The sequence below is a fragment of the Amblyomma mixtum genome, chromosome 3, assembly GCF_055824585.1.
Source record: "Amblyomma mixtum isolate Tamu chromosome 3, ASM5582458v1, whole genome shotgun sequence".
In the NCBI taxonomy this organism is placed as follows: Eukaryota; Metazoa; Arthropoda; class Arachnida; order Ixodida; family Ixodidae; genus Amblyomma; species Amblyomma mixtum.
In genome coordinates this window covers 341,627,983-341,644,114 of record NC_143014.1, presented here as the reverse complement: position 1 = coordinate 341,644,114, position 16,132 = coordinate 341,627,983, and the positions used below count along the sequence as shown (strand labels likewise).

The window sequence follows — 16,132 nt, the reverse complement described above, 5'->3', positions numbered from 1 at the left end:
TCTCCTGAGAAGGTGTTTCATAACCCATTTAAGGTATGAGGCCACTTTGAAAACTCGGCATTTTAGAAAAAAAACAATTTGAAAATTTGCCTCATTAAAATACCCATTCATTTTCTGAATTAACTGCAACAGAAGCAGTTTCTAATTAACTCTGTTCCAAAGATACAGGCAATGTTGTAACTCCCTACGCATTTCTGGCAACCAAAACTAAAAGGTTTACTTCAATATATATTACATAACATTTGCAGCATTAGTTAATTTTCCTCATTTTTCAGTTTGGACTAAAAATAATTGTTTCATACCCTCTATGTTTGTTTCTGTTTGTATTTAAAATAACTGCAATTCCCTCAAAAGAGACTCGAGGAATTCGGAACACACTGGATAGTTATGTCAGCCCCCCAACAACACTCAAGTTTGGATTGTGTGATGCAGTGTATCATTTCAAAAAGGGAAAGAGAGCGACGCCTGGCATTATTGAAGCTCAGTGGGGTCAAGCCTGCTCCGCAGACAGCTTGCCTGACAGTGACCAACAGCAAATCTGGAAGTCTGCCAGTCAGTCTACTGGTGCTGCAAAAAGCACAAAAAGAAAGTCATTTGCAGCACAAGCAAGGAGGTGCTGAGCTACAAATATGGTGGATTTTAGCCCTCCTGGATATTGCTTGATGGCTTCTGTAGATATTCCAGATCTTCGTTGTCATTTTTCTTGTAAACTCTCTTTTGCCATTCCTTCTTTCACGAACACAATCCGAACTTTATTCCCATGCATGAGTTTTGTTGAAACTTTTTACACTTATTTCTGCTCTGCAATGGAACACAATAAGTAAAATTGTGCAGTTCTTTTTATTGCTGCATTTTTTCTCAGAAAAGAGTCGTATGTGAAAACCTTTGTTTCTGGTCATCCTGTTGTTGTACCATGACAGTTGGTGGTACTATCACAATTATTTTGCTTAGTTGCAGAGCTTGTCTTCACGTGTATGACTGCTAAAGCAATTTGCCTTGCGGTGTACTTAATTACAGTTATGACTGCTGGCGTCACGTGTATATTTAGTGCATTTTTAGAAATAGAAATATGAATTTGTTTTTCAACAGCTCTAACACTTTGATCAGGATGGTTTTTGAGGTATGTCACTAATTTGCTGTTTGTACTTTTCCCACAAAGTTGCCTCGTAGCTTAAACTCGTTTCATCTTGGGCTGTTAAAGTAGTCTTCTTTCTGTTCCGTCTGTCGACTTCTATTTACCAATATCCGCTCTTGAGATAGATGTGTGAAAAGTAACGAGCATGTCTTAGGCGATCAAGCGTGTCATTGATGCGTGACAATGGTTCCACCTTGATGGCTTTGTCGAGTCTCCGATGGTCGGCACAAAACCGTAGAGTTCCATTCCTTTTCTTCACCAGCAGCACGGGAGCAGACCACAGGCTGTGTGAGAGTTGAATGATGCCATTCGGCCAACTTTTTGTGCACTTTATTGTGTACAGTTATGCATTCTTTTAAGGGGGCAAGCTGGTCTTAGAAAAATTTTTAATGAAGCCACAGTAATAGAATCTTCAAGAAACATGTATTTTTGTGTGCTGATTCCAAATATGTAGTTTTGTAACTTTTTGCCGAGAGCTTTCAATAAATTCTACTGCAGGAAAATAGCTAGGACGGATGCCATTGGCTTGTCTTGACATCAAACTATGCAGTAAGGGCAAAGTCATTATCCTGCCTATCATATAAGTCGACTTACAGGGTTTTGAATTTGCCGCTTTGCAAGCGGGAAGAAACTTATGATTTGAAAATCCTGTATCTCACCTTCTATAACAGGCAGGATGATAATTTCACCCTTGTTGCATAGCTTGATGTCAAGAGAAACCAATGGCATGCAATCTAACAAGTTTCCTGCAGTAGAATTTCTTGGAAACTCTCAGCAAAAGTTACCTAACATTGCATAAGTGCACAAGGACTTGTTGCACATAAAATTAAATTACATATTTGTAATCAGCACACAACAATGCATGTTCCCTGAAGATTTCATAGCTGCGACTTCATTAGTAAAAATTTATTTCTAAGACCCTCTTCCCCCCTTATAGTACTAGAAGCCTGTTAAGGCAACTGGCAAACAGGAGGAACTTTTGCTGCACACCGCTAACCTGAACGAACACTTGTGGAGCAAATTGAAATATTGCAGTAGCCGAGTGATTGGCAACATGAAGCAAACAGTGCAATCTGAGATGCACACAGCGGTACGAAGAATGAGAAATGCAGCGCCGAGTAACAACTGACTGACTTTATCGGGGGACAGTCGCGCACCTCGTTGTGTAGAGCCCGAAAGGTTGATTTTTCGGACTAATAAGGGGTTGAGCCGTGCTACTCTCGTTCTGGCTGAGGTGGGAGCTTTGCCTCCATCCATTGTGCCAGGTATATGCAGAGCAGTGTGCATTGTGACATCGCAATTCTTTACAATTGCAGTTTGTGTGTTGACATGGTTCCCGTGGCACCACTGTGGGCAGTAACACACAAGTTTCAGGCTCATTTTTGTTAACGGCCGGTAACTAGAGGAACAAGCGACAGGGGGAAGCCAACTTGACAAGTTCTGAAAAGGGTTCATGACCTGCGGGCTATTTCATTTCATTTCATTTATTTACCCTAAGGGCCCTTTCGGGCATGACATAGGGGTGGGGAATACAATGTTCAAGATTGGTTATATATGCACATAAGCAAAAATGCACTTATAAGGTAACCATAGAATATATAAAAGGAAAAAATGTAGAAAGAAATAAACTAATTTGGAACCTCTGTATTTATGCAATAGATATATAGACTTGAATGATTACACAAGGCTATAACAGAATTGGCCCTGCACATGAAGGTAAAAAAACGAGATAAGTAGTCAAACAATAACAACAAAGCAATCAAAACAGCCTAACATTAGATACCTTCTAAAGCCTTGAGGTCATTGGTAACGCACAGTGTGGTGCATAAACTTGCAGTCTGGACATGGCGGAAGCATGGCTCACATAAGTGAATATTATCGCTTGTGGGCGGATCATGGCAGAGGGCGAAGTTAGCCATTTTTTTTCAAGCCAGTTTTATCTCAGTGAAGTGAGTTTTTGATTTGATGGGTTTTTCTGTGTCAGATAATGAGGAGCATTTTTGGGATCCTGTCGAGTCTGAAATATCTGTTGGCAGCCTTGACTCAGCATTGAGGCATAGTCGAACAAGGGCTACACGATTTGCATCGCAGGGCCCCTTTCATGCGAGCTTCACAAATGACCCTCTTAAATACACAAGGCATAATTTGATGGAGATACCTTTCTTCTTGCCTTGCGTCTTCATGAGGCTCTCCAGTTATAGCTGTAGGTGGCTTGGGCTAGTCTAGTGGTTGAGGCCCGTACTCTGCAAGTGCTGTGGGGCATTAAGCACTGGGCCATCCTGTCTTATGCAACTTCTTTTTGGGGAGCCAGCCGACTGGCCATGTTTGGCCTGTCTGCCTGTTGTAGTTGCCGCAAGCTGGTTGGCAATTTCAGAAGCTGGCACTGGTGTACCAGGGGATGGCACCAGACTGCTGTGTTTGTGAATTGTTTTCAGTGGCTCATACAAGTGCCAGTTCTCCTGATTGTAGGCCATATTTATCCTGCAAATTGTCTTTGCTATTGTTTGGAATGATTTTTTTTTTGCGCTCACACACAAAAAAAAGCTGCGTGCAATCTAGGTGAACCACATTTGCTAGCGCGTGTTCTTGTTGAAGCCAACATGTCTGCAGCTGCTGCACCCACCAACAGATGTTTTGGACTCGCATAATTCGGGCTTAGGCCTGCTTTTGTGATGAGCTGCCACCATTCCTGAGGAGCCGAGGCATGATTTTTGGAAAGCAGCCAAGTCGAAAACTTTGGTTTTTCTGGGAGCTTAGAGAGAAAGGGAGAGGCAGGTGGAGCGAGAGTATGGTGGTTGCCCGTGAAAGGCATGATGCTCAGTGCATGGCCTGCAATACCACCTGCGCTGCTAAAGATAAACATCGTTCAGCTGGTTTGATTATATGCATGCACTGTATAAGTCTGGTGCCCATTTCTGAGTCCCGCTCATTTGGGGAGTGATGAAATGCATGGTTCTACAGCACTTGCGGACAGCCCCATGTCTGTGATGGTATGGAAGAACCCTCGGAAAGAGTCCGTTCGTTTCTGAGAAGTCGCGGCGACCCATGAAACCCCGCGTTCCGGTGGTGACCTGGCAGGTAGTGGTGATTGATAAGGGGTGGGTTAAAGGCAGGAGTTTTCACCCAGCTGCATTGCCTCGGGCTATGAAAATCTCCCCTAGCAGCCAAGCATAAAGGAATATCTTGTGAATGTCTTCTGATTTTTGTCTTGAAACATTCTGGTCGCTGTCAGTGAGCAAACTGCTGGCATGGGAAGACTTTTTGCGACGTCCGAGAGACCTCGGGCAGTTTGCCATGAATTGTGATCGAAATCTCTCAAGTTGGGCACTGCTTGGTCGTTTGTTGTAGGTGCGCTTTCCGGGGTTTACCCAGCTTGTGGGTGTCGAGTGTAATGTTAGCACGCATGGCCTGGTAACCGGGCACTGCAGGCAGGCCAGCACCAAACAGGGAACAAAACTAACTGGTGGCATCGTTTCAGTCAAGCCTGTAGGAAACCTACTGTGCCCTGGGGGTGGTATCAGTGCCTAACTGTATGCATGGGCTGGCAGTGCTGTCAAAGCACTCTTCCTCTTGCTAGACTGCAGTGGTACGGGAAACTTGATTAGTTGGTGGTCTTTTTGCTGCTAAAATCGATCAAAATCGGCCTGGCGGCACGGGGGTCAAACGCCTAATTTGCGCAGTTGCCATCCTGTGGATGTCTTTTGTTCAACTCGTCACTAAGGAGCAGCTAACAGCAGTCTTTATTTCCGGTATGTGATCTGTAGGGAAGGCAGTGTGCACCATAGTCTGATCACCTAGGGTCCTTATGCAACTCTTTCCTTATTGCACCTATTCAAATAATGTTTAGTTTGGTTTGTCGCACCAACCAGTATGAGGCCAGGATGAGGCAAACATTGGCTGATTTATTGGGAGCAGTGCCTGGGTTGGATGTGCTGCCTTGAGCCAGCCAGAACATTTTCAGGCAAGGCTCCATCGCGAGGAGGGGGGCCTGACGCAAAGGCGAGGATGTCCTCAATGTAAGAAGTGCAGGACTCTCCAGGCTGCTGGAGACGGGCGGAGAGTTTCTTCTTAGCCAGCTCAGAACAACCAGAAGGCAAAATACTCCACAGCTGCTCTGTAATGGTTAGCCAGTCGGGGGTGTCGTCCTCGTGATTCAGAAACCAGGTTTTTGCGACATCAGTTAAGTAGAAGACGGTGTTCAGCGGTTGGTGGGAGTCATCCCAGTGGTTGAAAGCAGTGACCCTGGTGTAATTGTCGAGCTAGTCGTCTACATCTTCGCCACGAAGGCTGGCAAAGATCTGGGGGTTGCACTGGCGGCTGGTGACGGTCCAGGCCGGGGTGGCCGCAGCAGCAAGGGTAGGCGCCGGTTGGGAGCAGGTGCCGTTGCCCTCATCTGTACCGGAGGGCTGAGGACGCAGACGGAGGTCGGAATGGAGCTCCAGGGAGGGTAATAGGTGGGTCCAAAGGTTGGGGATACAAAGGGCATCTCTGCCACTTGTGAGCCACCGCTTGAACAAAACATCACTATGCATGCGATCCTCAGAACACAGGCAAGAGATGACGATGATGGGTATATATACAGGTGAAAGAGGTAAAAGTTCGTGCACCGCGCTCGCAGTATTTAATATTTTTGTGAATTTTTTTGCCAGTGAAGGATTTTTTTTTCTTCGTAAGCAATACATGACCTATTTAATTTTTATGGCTACACTATGGCGTGCTGCAGTACACCAAAATGTTCAATTTTTTGGGTGAATGTGCACACCATAAAGAAGTTGCGTGTTTTTTTTTGCAGTGGAGAAAGATTTAAAGACTAGGCCTTTGACGCTGAACAATCCATGTGGTGCATTTAACCAGTTCATAATATTGGAGGAAAGTTAATGGGTCATATTTCTGTGCAACTTTGACGTTAAAGTGAAGCTCTAGAATTTCCAGCTCTGTGTCTTAACTTGACTGCATGCTTTCGAGTGTTGGAAAAGTCGCAGCTTTGTTACGCGTGTGATAAGGCAAGAATTTTTCCGAGATGTTCAGTTTTGGCTGTTCTCTTTATTTTAGCGTAGCAAGGGTGGACTTGTGATCGCTGAAGTGGGTTGTTATATTGACATGTGGCAGCGCCATAAAGAATGGGCAGGCAGACTGAAGGGGTGCTGGAACCAACTTTTCATTAAGCTGACTTGCCCTCACAAGGGACTGAACAACTCGGCAATAGTGACAAACATGCTCGGCGGTTGTTGGAGAACAGAGTCCCTGGCGCTATCGGCCACGCTCATTTTAAAGCTGGCAAGGAACCTTCGAGATAAGGAGATAAGGGTTGAAAGCAACTACAACAATCTCGAACAGTGTGGAAGCAGTTGCACGTGGATGCTATCGTTTGGGAGAAGTCTGGTTGCATTCTGTGTCAAAAACAATGATAAATCTGCGTGCTGGCGGCTTTGAGCGTGAACAAACGTACAAAGCTGCATGGCAGCATGCTTAGTACTTAGTCTAATTGTTGTTTTGGAAAACATTGCTGTGACTGCTTTTGGGTTGATTAGGAGCTGTAACATTACTAGCTGTCGAAGGTCGTTGGGGAACTGGACAGTAAAACCTCAGAGGCAGAGAGGAGTGGATGAGTGGGGCAGTAAGATGTACGACGACTGGGTGCAGTAGCAGGTCTGTGTGCTCGCGATGATGGTGTGAACAGTACTAGTGGATGCCCTCAGACTTGTTTCGGCTGGTTGTGCTGTAGTATAGGAGGCATGCACTTGGCGAAAGCAGTTTTGAGGCGATCGGATTGCAACCTGCTAAACTTTTGCCGGTAGGAGCCATTAGCTTCGGTTGCGTGGCTAAGACATCATGCATCTCTTGAGGTGCGCCATGTTATGTTGGATGGGTCAAGACAAGGATTGGTCCTGCGGTACCATATTGGCCTATGCCATGCATTAGTCATCTCAACTGCATGAAAGAACACTGGCAGAAATCGGTCTCTCACCTATGTTTTTGAGCAGAGGGAGGGCTTTGGTGGGTACCGGTAGCCATTGCTTGTCGATAGATCGGGCCTTTTGGCCTTTGTGGAGGAACTGTAGGCATGAGACATGCATAGCTGTAACTTGGAGAGGTTGTGGTATTGGCTGGTGCGGCAGAGGCACACCAGAGAGATCATTCTTAAACCACGACCGAACAGCTGTAACCAAAGGGATTGTCAAGCACCTGTGTGGTGGTTGCACCACCTGTCTTGATGGTTGCATTGGCTAGCTCACACTGCAGGGTCTTCGCTTCTGCCCCAGGGGATATTCAAAATTCCGCAAGTGCGCTTTCCCGCATAACAATGATGCCCCCAACAAGATGGCGGACCATGCGTTTCCAGCTGAAACAAAGCAAGAAAGACTGTTTTTTTTGTTTGATTCTTCCAAAATACGTTTCTTACATTCTATCCACACCTTTAGTGCCTGTCCTGAAGCCCATGTAGTTCTTTTATAGCGAAGTCGGCCATCTTGTTAGGGGCAACATTGTTATGCGGGAAAGCGCACTTGCGGAATTTTGAATATCCCCTACTGCGTTGCTTAACTTCTTGCAGCTTCTTTCTTGTGTTGCTTTGCTGTTGCCTCCATGGCACATGTGCAGGGCTCTGAAAGTCCAGCTTCCTCCATCACATTTCAGCAGTGATCATCGGGTGCTGAAGCAAGATGGAGCATTCACCTCCACAGTGCTTCGTCTTCTTCATTTGTGCGCATTGTGCACGATGGCATTCCATGCAGACTAGTCACGGACGTGGCTGCCCCAGTGTGTTATGTCGTGTGTTGCCATGGAAGCCTTCACACCACTGGCGCCACATTTCTGAGCTGGCCCTGTGGACTCATCTTGTGTGCTGCCGCTAGAGCTTACTGCTGGTGTGGTGCATTGCCGAACAGAATGAGCAAAGGCTGGCTGTGTTGGCATTGGTTCCATCAGCATTGAGACACCTGGGCCCATGTCCTTCTCTCGGAGTGCAGATCGATTGGCTGAAACTGTGGAAGCAGGGCCAACCGTGTTTGCTGTTGAAACATGCCACATTCAGCGACTGTTGATGGGGCTACTGTAATTCACTTGGAGGGCATTTAAGAACAGCCACTCATGGCATCAAAGCAGTGCACGTATTATGTAGCTGCTGCACTCAAAAGCAGCAGCCAACAAAAACGATTTGTTTTGTATGGTTTGTTGTGCTTTTTCACGCTTCACTTTCCATGCTGATCGTGCTCTTCAGTGCATGTCTGGTTGCTTTTGGCTGTAGACGCCGTATTACTACCAGTGTTCCATGGAATATTTCAGGCAAATTCACTCGCTTTTGTTTTCTATTTAATTACTACAATACAGTGCCCATTTGGGCATTATCCTAGGGGGGAGGGTATTTACGAACGCAAACGTTAAAAGAAGAGTGCAAACAAAAGCATCAAGTCAGTTGTAATACATAACAGTTGTAGTAGTTTTCGTAAAATTTCTGGCATTACTAGTATAGAACACCAGTGCACAAGAACCTTGTTTAAGGCAAGGGTAAAAAGCTGTACACCTTCTTGTGTAGCTCTGTACGTATGGCATACAGGTTTGCAGCGCCGGTGGCTGCTCTGTACTGCCTTTGAGCACGAGGCCTGTGCAATGCACCAAAGTGGCTCTGTGTTTGCATGCAGGCGCAGTACGTACAACCACCTCAGCAGCTGGCTAACTGATGCCAGGAACCTCACCAACCCTAACACAGTAAGTTCATACCCATTGGGGCTGCATTGCGGTAGTCGCATCCTGAGTTAGTCCTGCTGACCCTTAGCTTCATCCAGTGCACTGCACTGCAGGCTCTGGTTTTTTGCACTTGCTGTGTTTGGTGACGCTGTTAGACTGTGTTGTTGGCACCTTTCTGCTCAAGTCCACACTGGCTTGGGTGCTTTTCTTTTTTACTATGATAGTGGAGGAGGGCCATTCTGCTGATAAAAGCCGGTGCTGTGGGTGCACTCCTCCTTGGCCATCGGAAGGGAGCAGACATGTATGATTGGCCCTGCGTCAGCAACAGTCCTGGGTGTGGCTTGAAATGTTGGACAGATGCTGTCCTTCGCTTTGGACAGGGGAAATTCTTGTAGCTCTTTCAGTAACTGAACCATAAAACGGAGCACATTGTCAGTGTGGAGCTGAAAATGGGAGGTTTCGTATGGTCTGGTGTGCTCTCGGGGGTATATTTACTTGAAGCTAATTTGCCTCGTCTCGAGCAACCCTGTTTTGGACTTCAGGCTAAGCCATTTAAATGACCTCTTTCCTTATCATGCCTAATCAAATTGTTCAATTTGGACGATGGCACGAAATGGCCCATTATGCTTGATCTATGCCCTTTCTGGACAATTCGTTAATGACTGCGACATTGCAACTAGCGTGGAAACACAAGGACAGCAACACAAGAAACCGACGGGACAGCACGCGTGCTGTCCCGTCGGTTTCTTGTGTCGCTGTCCTTGTGTTTCCACGCTAGTTGCAATGTCGCAGTCATTAACGAATTCACACCAACTAGCCCAACTGTCTTCTATGATCATACTCCTTTCTGGACAAGTAACAACATCCCTTCACGTTCGGCAATTTTTTTTTTTTTTCGTCAGCCATCGGGGCCTAAGCAAAAGTGGCGCCAGATTTGAAGATTCGGGAAGTATGGGCGGAGCCAACGCGGGGTGTGAAGTTTGAAAACTCGTGCTTACGCATTTCTCAAATGGGGGTGCCGCAGTGATCTCGAACGTTTTTGTAATTTAAAAAAAAAAAGAGCTGCACTCTGATGTGCTTCAATAAAATAAAATTCTTATTATATTTTACTTTATTGTTTACCTTATTTGATTTTTAAATTTTTAATTTAATTTTAATTTATATAAAGTAAGAAGGCAGTAAGATGTCACCTAGTGCACTCTCTAGTGCGCTAGAGGACAGCTTTACTCCCTTCTTACTCCCTTCTGTTTTAGAGTGTAGAGTCCTGCTTTAGCCATTGCTGCTCGGCACTGAACATAAGCTGTTGTAATGCCAGCACGCCTTAAAGCACTTGCACAGGGTGACATCTAAAGCAAACCAGGCAGGTCACAGGTGCAGCAGAGCTTGTACTGTGTGGGTTTCTGTGGGAACTGGAGCGAGACTGGCTGCCCAAAAGGCAGGGTTCTGCCGGACTTAGATATCCTGGTAGCCAACAGAAAAGCTCTTAAGGACACAGAGGCCAGTCCAACATGCGAGGGAATCAAGTGTGATGTAATGCTGAGGTGGGAGAGAGGGCTGCATGGGTTATAAAGGACAAATGGTATTTATTAATGCGAAAGCGTAGATGGCTGATCGACACGAAAACCCATGGTGGTGTTGCAAAACTCTTTATTGGTTGAAATGGTCTGACATCTTCAAAGGTGAAAAGATAAGAAACTTTAACCAGTAATAGTCAGTACTAGTACTGAGAATTGCACAAACTACAAAGCAATAGAATAGGAATAAAAGTGAGCAAGGACGAAAGTTGGGCAAGTTGGATAACGTTCATGATGAAAAAATAGTGCAAAAAGAACATGACTGACGGAAAGAGAACTACGCAGACAAGTGCTAATTATCGCTTATTAGCACTTGTCTGCATCTTTCCTTTTCCGTCCCTCGTGTTCCTGTTGTGCTATTTTTTCATCAGGAATAAAATTGGAATGCTTTCTAATAATTTGCAAGTAAGGTCCTTAAGTACCCATTGATGTTGTAGCCAGAATGAAAATTAAGAAGAGTTTTACATTCTTCTTAAGATAAAGGCCATTTCTTCACTTTGAAAGACATGCATTCTGTGAGCTGTGGCGGTCCAGATGGTTACCAGCTCTTCAGACACAGCACATCCTGTAAGTGACAGGGGTGGGCTTTTTTAATTCTGCCACCTTTATTGCGTTGTGCTTTATTTGTGATGGGGATAACCGGTTTTATAGAAGAGGTCTTGCATAGTCAGTGTGGGACTGCTGATCTACAAGAGTTTCTGTGTGGACACATCTGTCGTTGGAGTCTCTTGGGAGTAGCTCTTTCAACGCCAGCAGGAATTGCAAGTGCAAGTCTTGGGAATGATGCGTATGTAATGGGATGTTGAAATAAGCACTGGGTTTTATATTTTGGAAGCGTGCTCATGGGTATGGTACCTGGGAGGTATACTTTTGCCCTGCGAATAACCTGGAAGTCTTGTACTGCGGGGACTCGCCCTCTATGGCAGTTGCGGCGGGTAGTATGCACTAGAGCAGTGCGCGGGCTCAGGCCCATACGTAGCAGGCGTATGTCCGGCTTTTGATTCATTATTGCTGGTACATTTTAGGCGTTCTAGCTTCAACCCGGATGAAATAAAGCCACGGTGTGGTCTTGGCAGAAAAAGTTGCTCGGCGCTTACTTGCCAATATCGTAGTATCTGCTAGAGTTGCATTTTTCTCGTATGAGAAAAATTACGCGCAGGGCTTTTCGTTGTTGTTTTTGCGCCCTGCATGGAGAGTCTCGGAAATGAAGGAGTCCCGGCATTAGACTCGGATGCAGAATGTGTCATCGGCGTCTCTCACTTTGCAAGCGTGAGTGGCCGCATTGAACAACACAAGAAAAGTAAAGTGGCATTTTTCAGAGGCCGCCCCTGCAGGTTAAGTGGAGCTGCAGTATGATTAATGGAGTTTTGCAAAGCCTGACACACGGCTCATTAGCACGAGTGTGTTCACCTACGGAAGTACAGTGTCAGTGAGCACATGCCACGGGATCAACAGAGAGCTGCTCCGCATCTGCTCGCGTTTTTGTTAAAGCTTGCAGCTGGGCAGCTGGAGCCTCATGAGAGCTGCTGGGGAAAGGCCTTCATTCCACTGCATGTCGAGCAGCTGTCTGTTCAGAGGTCATCTTTTGATTGCGTTTCTTTGCCTCTCATAAATGCATCTCTGCACTGCAAGAAGCGCCATGTGGAATAGAATGTTGGTTTAAACAGACGCCTTTGCTTTTAGTCTCCATTGAAATGTGGCGAGCACGGTGATGAATTTCACCCGCAAAATCGTGCTTAAGAAGTGTCAAGGCTTCAAGGATGTTTTAGGGCTTAAGGCATTGCAGGCCATGAAAGATGACTGATTAAACTTCTTGAGGTAATGCAGAGTTGTTTACTACGCGCGCAACCTTTTTCCTTTGGCTCTCGGAACTTGGGAGCTACACACCTATGAGATCGCTGTTCAAAAAAAAGCCAAGCGGGTGGACCTGCCTTAGCTTCTCTTTTTGTGCTTACCAAGCTCATTTCTTCAGGCACTGTTGTGATTGGACAGACTATCCAGGCCACTTCTTGACTGGTGTCGTAGCAGTGTGTACTTGCACACCGGGAGCAACTTAGCTCTTGAGCTGCTGTGGATCCAAGCTGAGTACAGTGAGAACGTAGTGGGCTCGTGCAGTGCTCTAGTGCTGGTGCCTGTTTCCAGCAAGAAGATGCATGGAGGGCCATGTGTAATGAAAATTCCATTTGTACACCGTTTGCCCAGCTCACTTGCGCTGACGCTGTCAAGCCAATTTCCAGTAACCCTTAACCCTTTGAGGGTCGAATTATTTTGAAGAAAACTTTCCCAGGTGGTCAAATTACTTTATTGTGGATCCTGAATCTACAAAATGTATATAATCGAGAATAAATAGTAAAAAAAAATTAGGAACAGTACTTTGGTGACAGCATCACTCACAACTGGAAAATGTTCAATAGAATAGAATAGCAACGGTGATAAGCAAGCTAAGAGCAGCACCAATAAAGATAGAAATCAACTTTCGCCGCCTCTGCAAAACAGTGCCCACAAAGAGAAAACATGTTTCGCGCGACTCCATTGCGATCCCGCGGCGGAATCGAAACCGCGTAGGCGCGTTGCCACAGAGGGCGAGAATACCTCGCGAGCAACGGTGATAAGCAAGCTAAGAGCAGCGCCAATAAAGATAGAAATCAACTTTGGCAGCCCCTGCAAGATAGTGCTGACAAAAAGAACACTCAAATTTCGCGCGACTCCGTTGCGGTCACGCGGCGAAACCAAAACTACAAAAGGGGTGTTGCCGCAGCCTGTGCCGCCGCGCTAAACCTAGACATAAGTTCTGCTTACCTCCGTAAGAAGGCAGCACAAAATTCAAACACTTCTTGTAAGTCCTAAGAGGTGGCAGCACCCCCCAGTTGGCACGCATTGTTCTTTTGGCGCAAAATTTCAAACGGAAGATCGAAACCGTACCCGTACGGCAAAGACCTTGCGGGACAGAAAACCGCCGCCGTACATATATGGCAAAAACCTTCAAAGGGTTAAGTGCTTATCAGGCCAGAATTTGACACTATTTGGTTTGCCACTTGATAGGCTAGTCTGTTGGCCCGCTTACAAGGTACGCCACTAAATCGTCTTTGATCTCTGCTGGCCTAGTGATTGTGGTGTCGTAGAACTTTTTAGCGGGCTGTTGGCACATCATTTTGAAAAAATGTTGTACACTAAAAAGATGGATACAAGGGGTTGAAATTTTCGGAGCCCTTCAACTACGGCGTCCCTCATAGCCTGAGTCGCTTTGGGACGTTAAACCCCATAAATCTAAACCAAACAGGAAAAAACACGACGCGAATTTAAAGTTGGAATGTGCGCCTCTGTCTTGTGTGTTTTTTTCCTCTGTTCATGTTTTTAGTACACAGCATTTTTTCAAAATGTGTCATTGCACGTTTGTTTCTATGCACGTGCTGCCATACCACGGGAAACAAAGGGGGTGCCATAGACTCGTGTCTTTCGCCTGTGGCCGTCTAGGGTGACAGGACCGCTGTTATAGTTGGGAGTCAACTTTTTTGTCACCAGTGGCGGGCGCAAGTTTGGAGATGGACATACAGTCTTTGTCAAAAGTTTGGAGACCAGGGGGTTTGCTTCTAAGCCTTGTACTGGGACTCCTGTAGCATTTGTGGAAGTCCTACCCAATGGAGGAGGCAAGACCAGAAATCCTCTTACGTCCAGGAAAGTTAGAAACGCTGGAGATGCAATACAAATGATACGGTGTGGCTCTGAAGCAAACCCCTTGGGCTGCAAACTTTTGACAAAGGCTGTACATTCTGAGTCGTTTCGTACATGACAATATGTGGTAACTTGCAGGTGCTGCAAGAAAGCAGCGGTGATTTTATGAACAGTTCCACTGCATTCAAAGCGAGCGGGCGGCCTTTCTCTCTTGCAGTGTTGCTCGTTTATTCCCGTATCTTGTAGACGAACAGTAATTGCCCACCATGATGGCTCAGTGGCGTTGGCGTTGTGCTGCTGCTGATCCCAAGGTCACAGGATTGAATCCCGGCTGTTGTGGCCACATTTGGATGGAGGCAAAATGCAAAAGGTGCTGTGGGATGTCAGTGCGTGTTAAGGAGCCCCAGGTGGTCTAAATTATTTCCCGCAGCTTTGGGACTTTAAACCCCCACTTACCAGACTAATAGCAATTACTGCTGTTCACATTACTTAAAACTGTTCTCATAAGTAGCAGTGAAAAATTTTTTCTGGGCTTTAGCAAGTCTTGTTGGCAGCCGCAAGTCACATGCCTCCTTTTCTGCATGTCTGTACAGTAAAAGATCATTAATTTGACCCTCGTTAATTCGGAAATCTGGATAATTTGAACTGCCATCCCAGTCCTGGCCAACACCCATGTAAGTCTATGGCAGCGGACACTTGCCTCACACACAGTGGTGCTGTGACGAGGTCCATTGAGGATGTGGGAGTTCTGGACTCTTTTGGAGCAGTTTTGCTTCAACGCCCCCGGCAGTATGCACGTAGTAAAGCACTGATGAAAACGTGAAAAATGGTCACTAATGTGCCATTTTTATCTCAAAAGCAGGTACCCACTGCCCAGTCTTCCATCAAACAAATTTACCGTGGTGGTAGCGTTCCTTTTTTTTTGGGGGGGTGATTCGGTAACTCCAGCATTTTTCTGGCCCCTTGAAATTCAAATTGATGAGCCTTTACTGTACTTGTACAGGTGCATTTGGTTCAAGCCGAATGCTCTTCTGCCTGTTGACGTGGGCGTAACCCTCTCATCGGAAGAAAAATACGGGGGCACGATAGTGGGGAACAAAAAAGTCTTTGCAAGCATGCAGTCATGATTTCAGAGGCTGTGTAAAAATGCCAACATTTGCTTCAACCTGCGGGTGATGTCAGAAAGACCAAAACACAGGAGACGTGTGTAATAGTTATTCACTTATGCAACCATGGTAGACATTGCTGGCACCATGGAATAGTTTGCCTGTCGTGAACCATTAGGGGGAACATGACGATTATGATCACAGTGCGAGCTGGTTTGTGGTGCTGGAAAAAGCAGCTGTCTTCTGCTCCCGGGTAGGTGTGTGAGACAGTGTCAGTTCCACTCCTGGGTCAGTACTACCTAATGGCCGCATCAGTTGCTAATGGTGGGGTTTCCAAGGGAATGTATGTTTCGCCCTGTGTTTCGATGTTGTGCATTTCATGCGTCCACTGCTTGTCCCGTGTGCTTGCAGGTCATCTTCCTGATTGGCAACAAATGTGACCTTGAAGCCCAGAGGGATGTCACGTACGACGAGGCCAAGCAGTTTGCGGAGGAAAATGGTGAGCAGTGCAAACAGAGACCTGCCTCCACGGGCTGTCTTCTCTCAGCTTGGCACTGTGACTGTTTTCTGGGCCACCATCCCTGTCATGCCATAGTGTGTCAGAAGAATGCTGGCCCAGAGAACACAGCATTGTTTGAGCAGAACAACTTGTGGTGGGTGTCTGTCTCCGCTTAAGCTGTTCTGGTTCCACCAGTGCACAAGGGAATGGCCCCTCCACGTGTCGTCACAGGATGGCAAATGGCTAATACTGTAAAACCTACCACAGCGGGGGCCTAGTCCTTTGAGCATCCGCCTCGCATGCTGGAGGTGCGGGGTTCGATCCCCAGTTCCACCGGGTGCCCACCGGTGACACAATGGTTACAAGCTTTCCCCTGGCCTGGTGCTCGGCTTCATTGGGCGTGAAATGCTTGGGAAATGGGTCCTCAACCCCACCTTGAGTAGAAGAAAAAACCTTGTAC

General features: G+C 46.2%; 1 protein-coding gene across 2 annotated transcripts in view; it reads left to right on the top strand.

Annotated features, from left to right (window-relative positions):
* The window catches only part of Rab14 (RAS oncogene family member Rab14), a 46,423-nt gene that overhangs the window by 9,755 nt on the left and 20,536 nt on the right, over positions 1–16,132 (top strand). For both annotated transcript variants that reach the window (XM_089584122.1, XM_089584123.1), the window contains exons 3-4: positions 8,776–8,842; positions 15,585–15,672. In XM_089584122.1, coding sequence (XP_089440248.1) covers positions 8,776–8,842; positions 15,585–15,672 — 155 coding nt within the window. The remainder of the gene's footprint in view (positions 1–8,775; positions 8,843–15,584; positions 15,673–16,132) is intronic.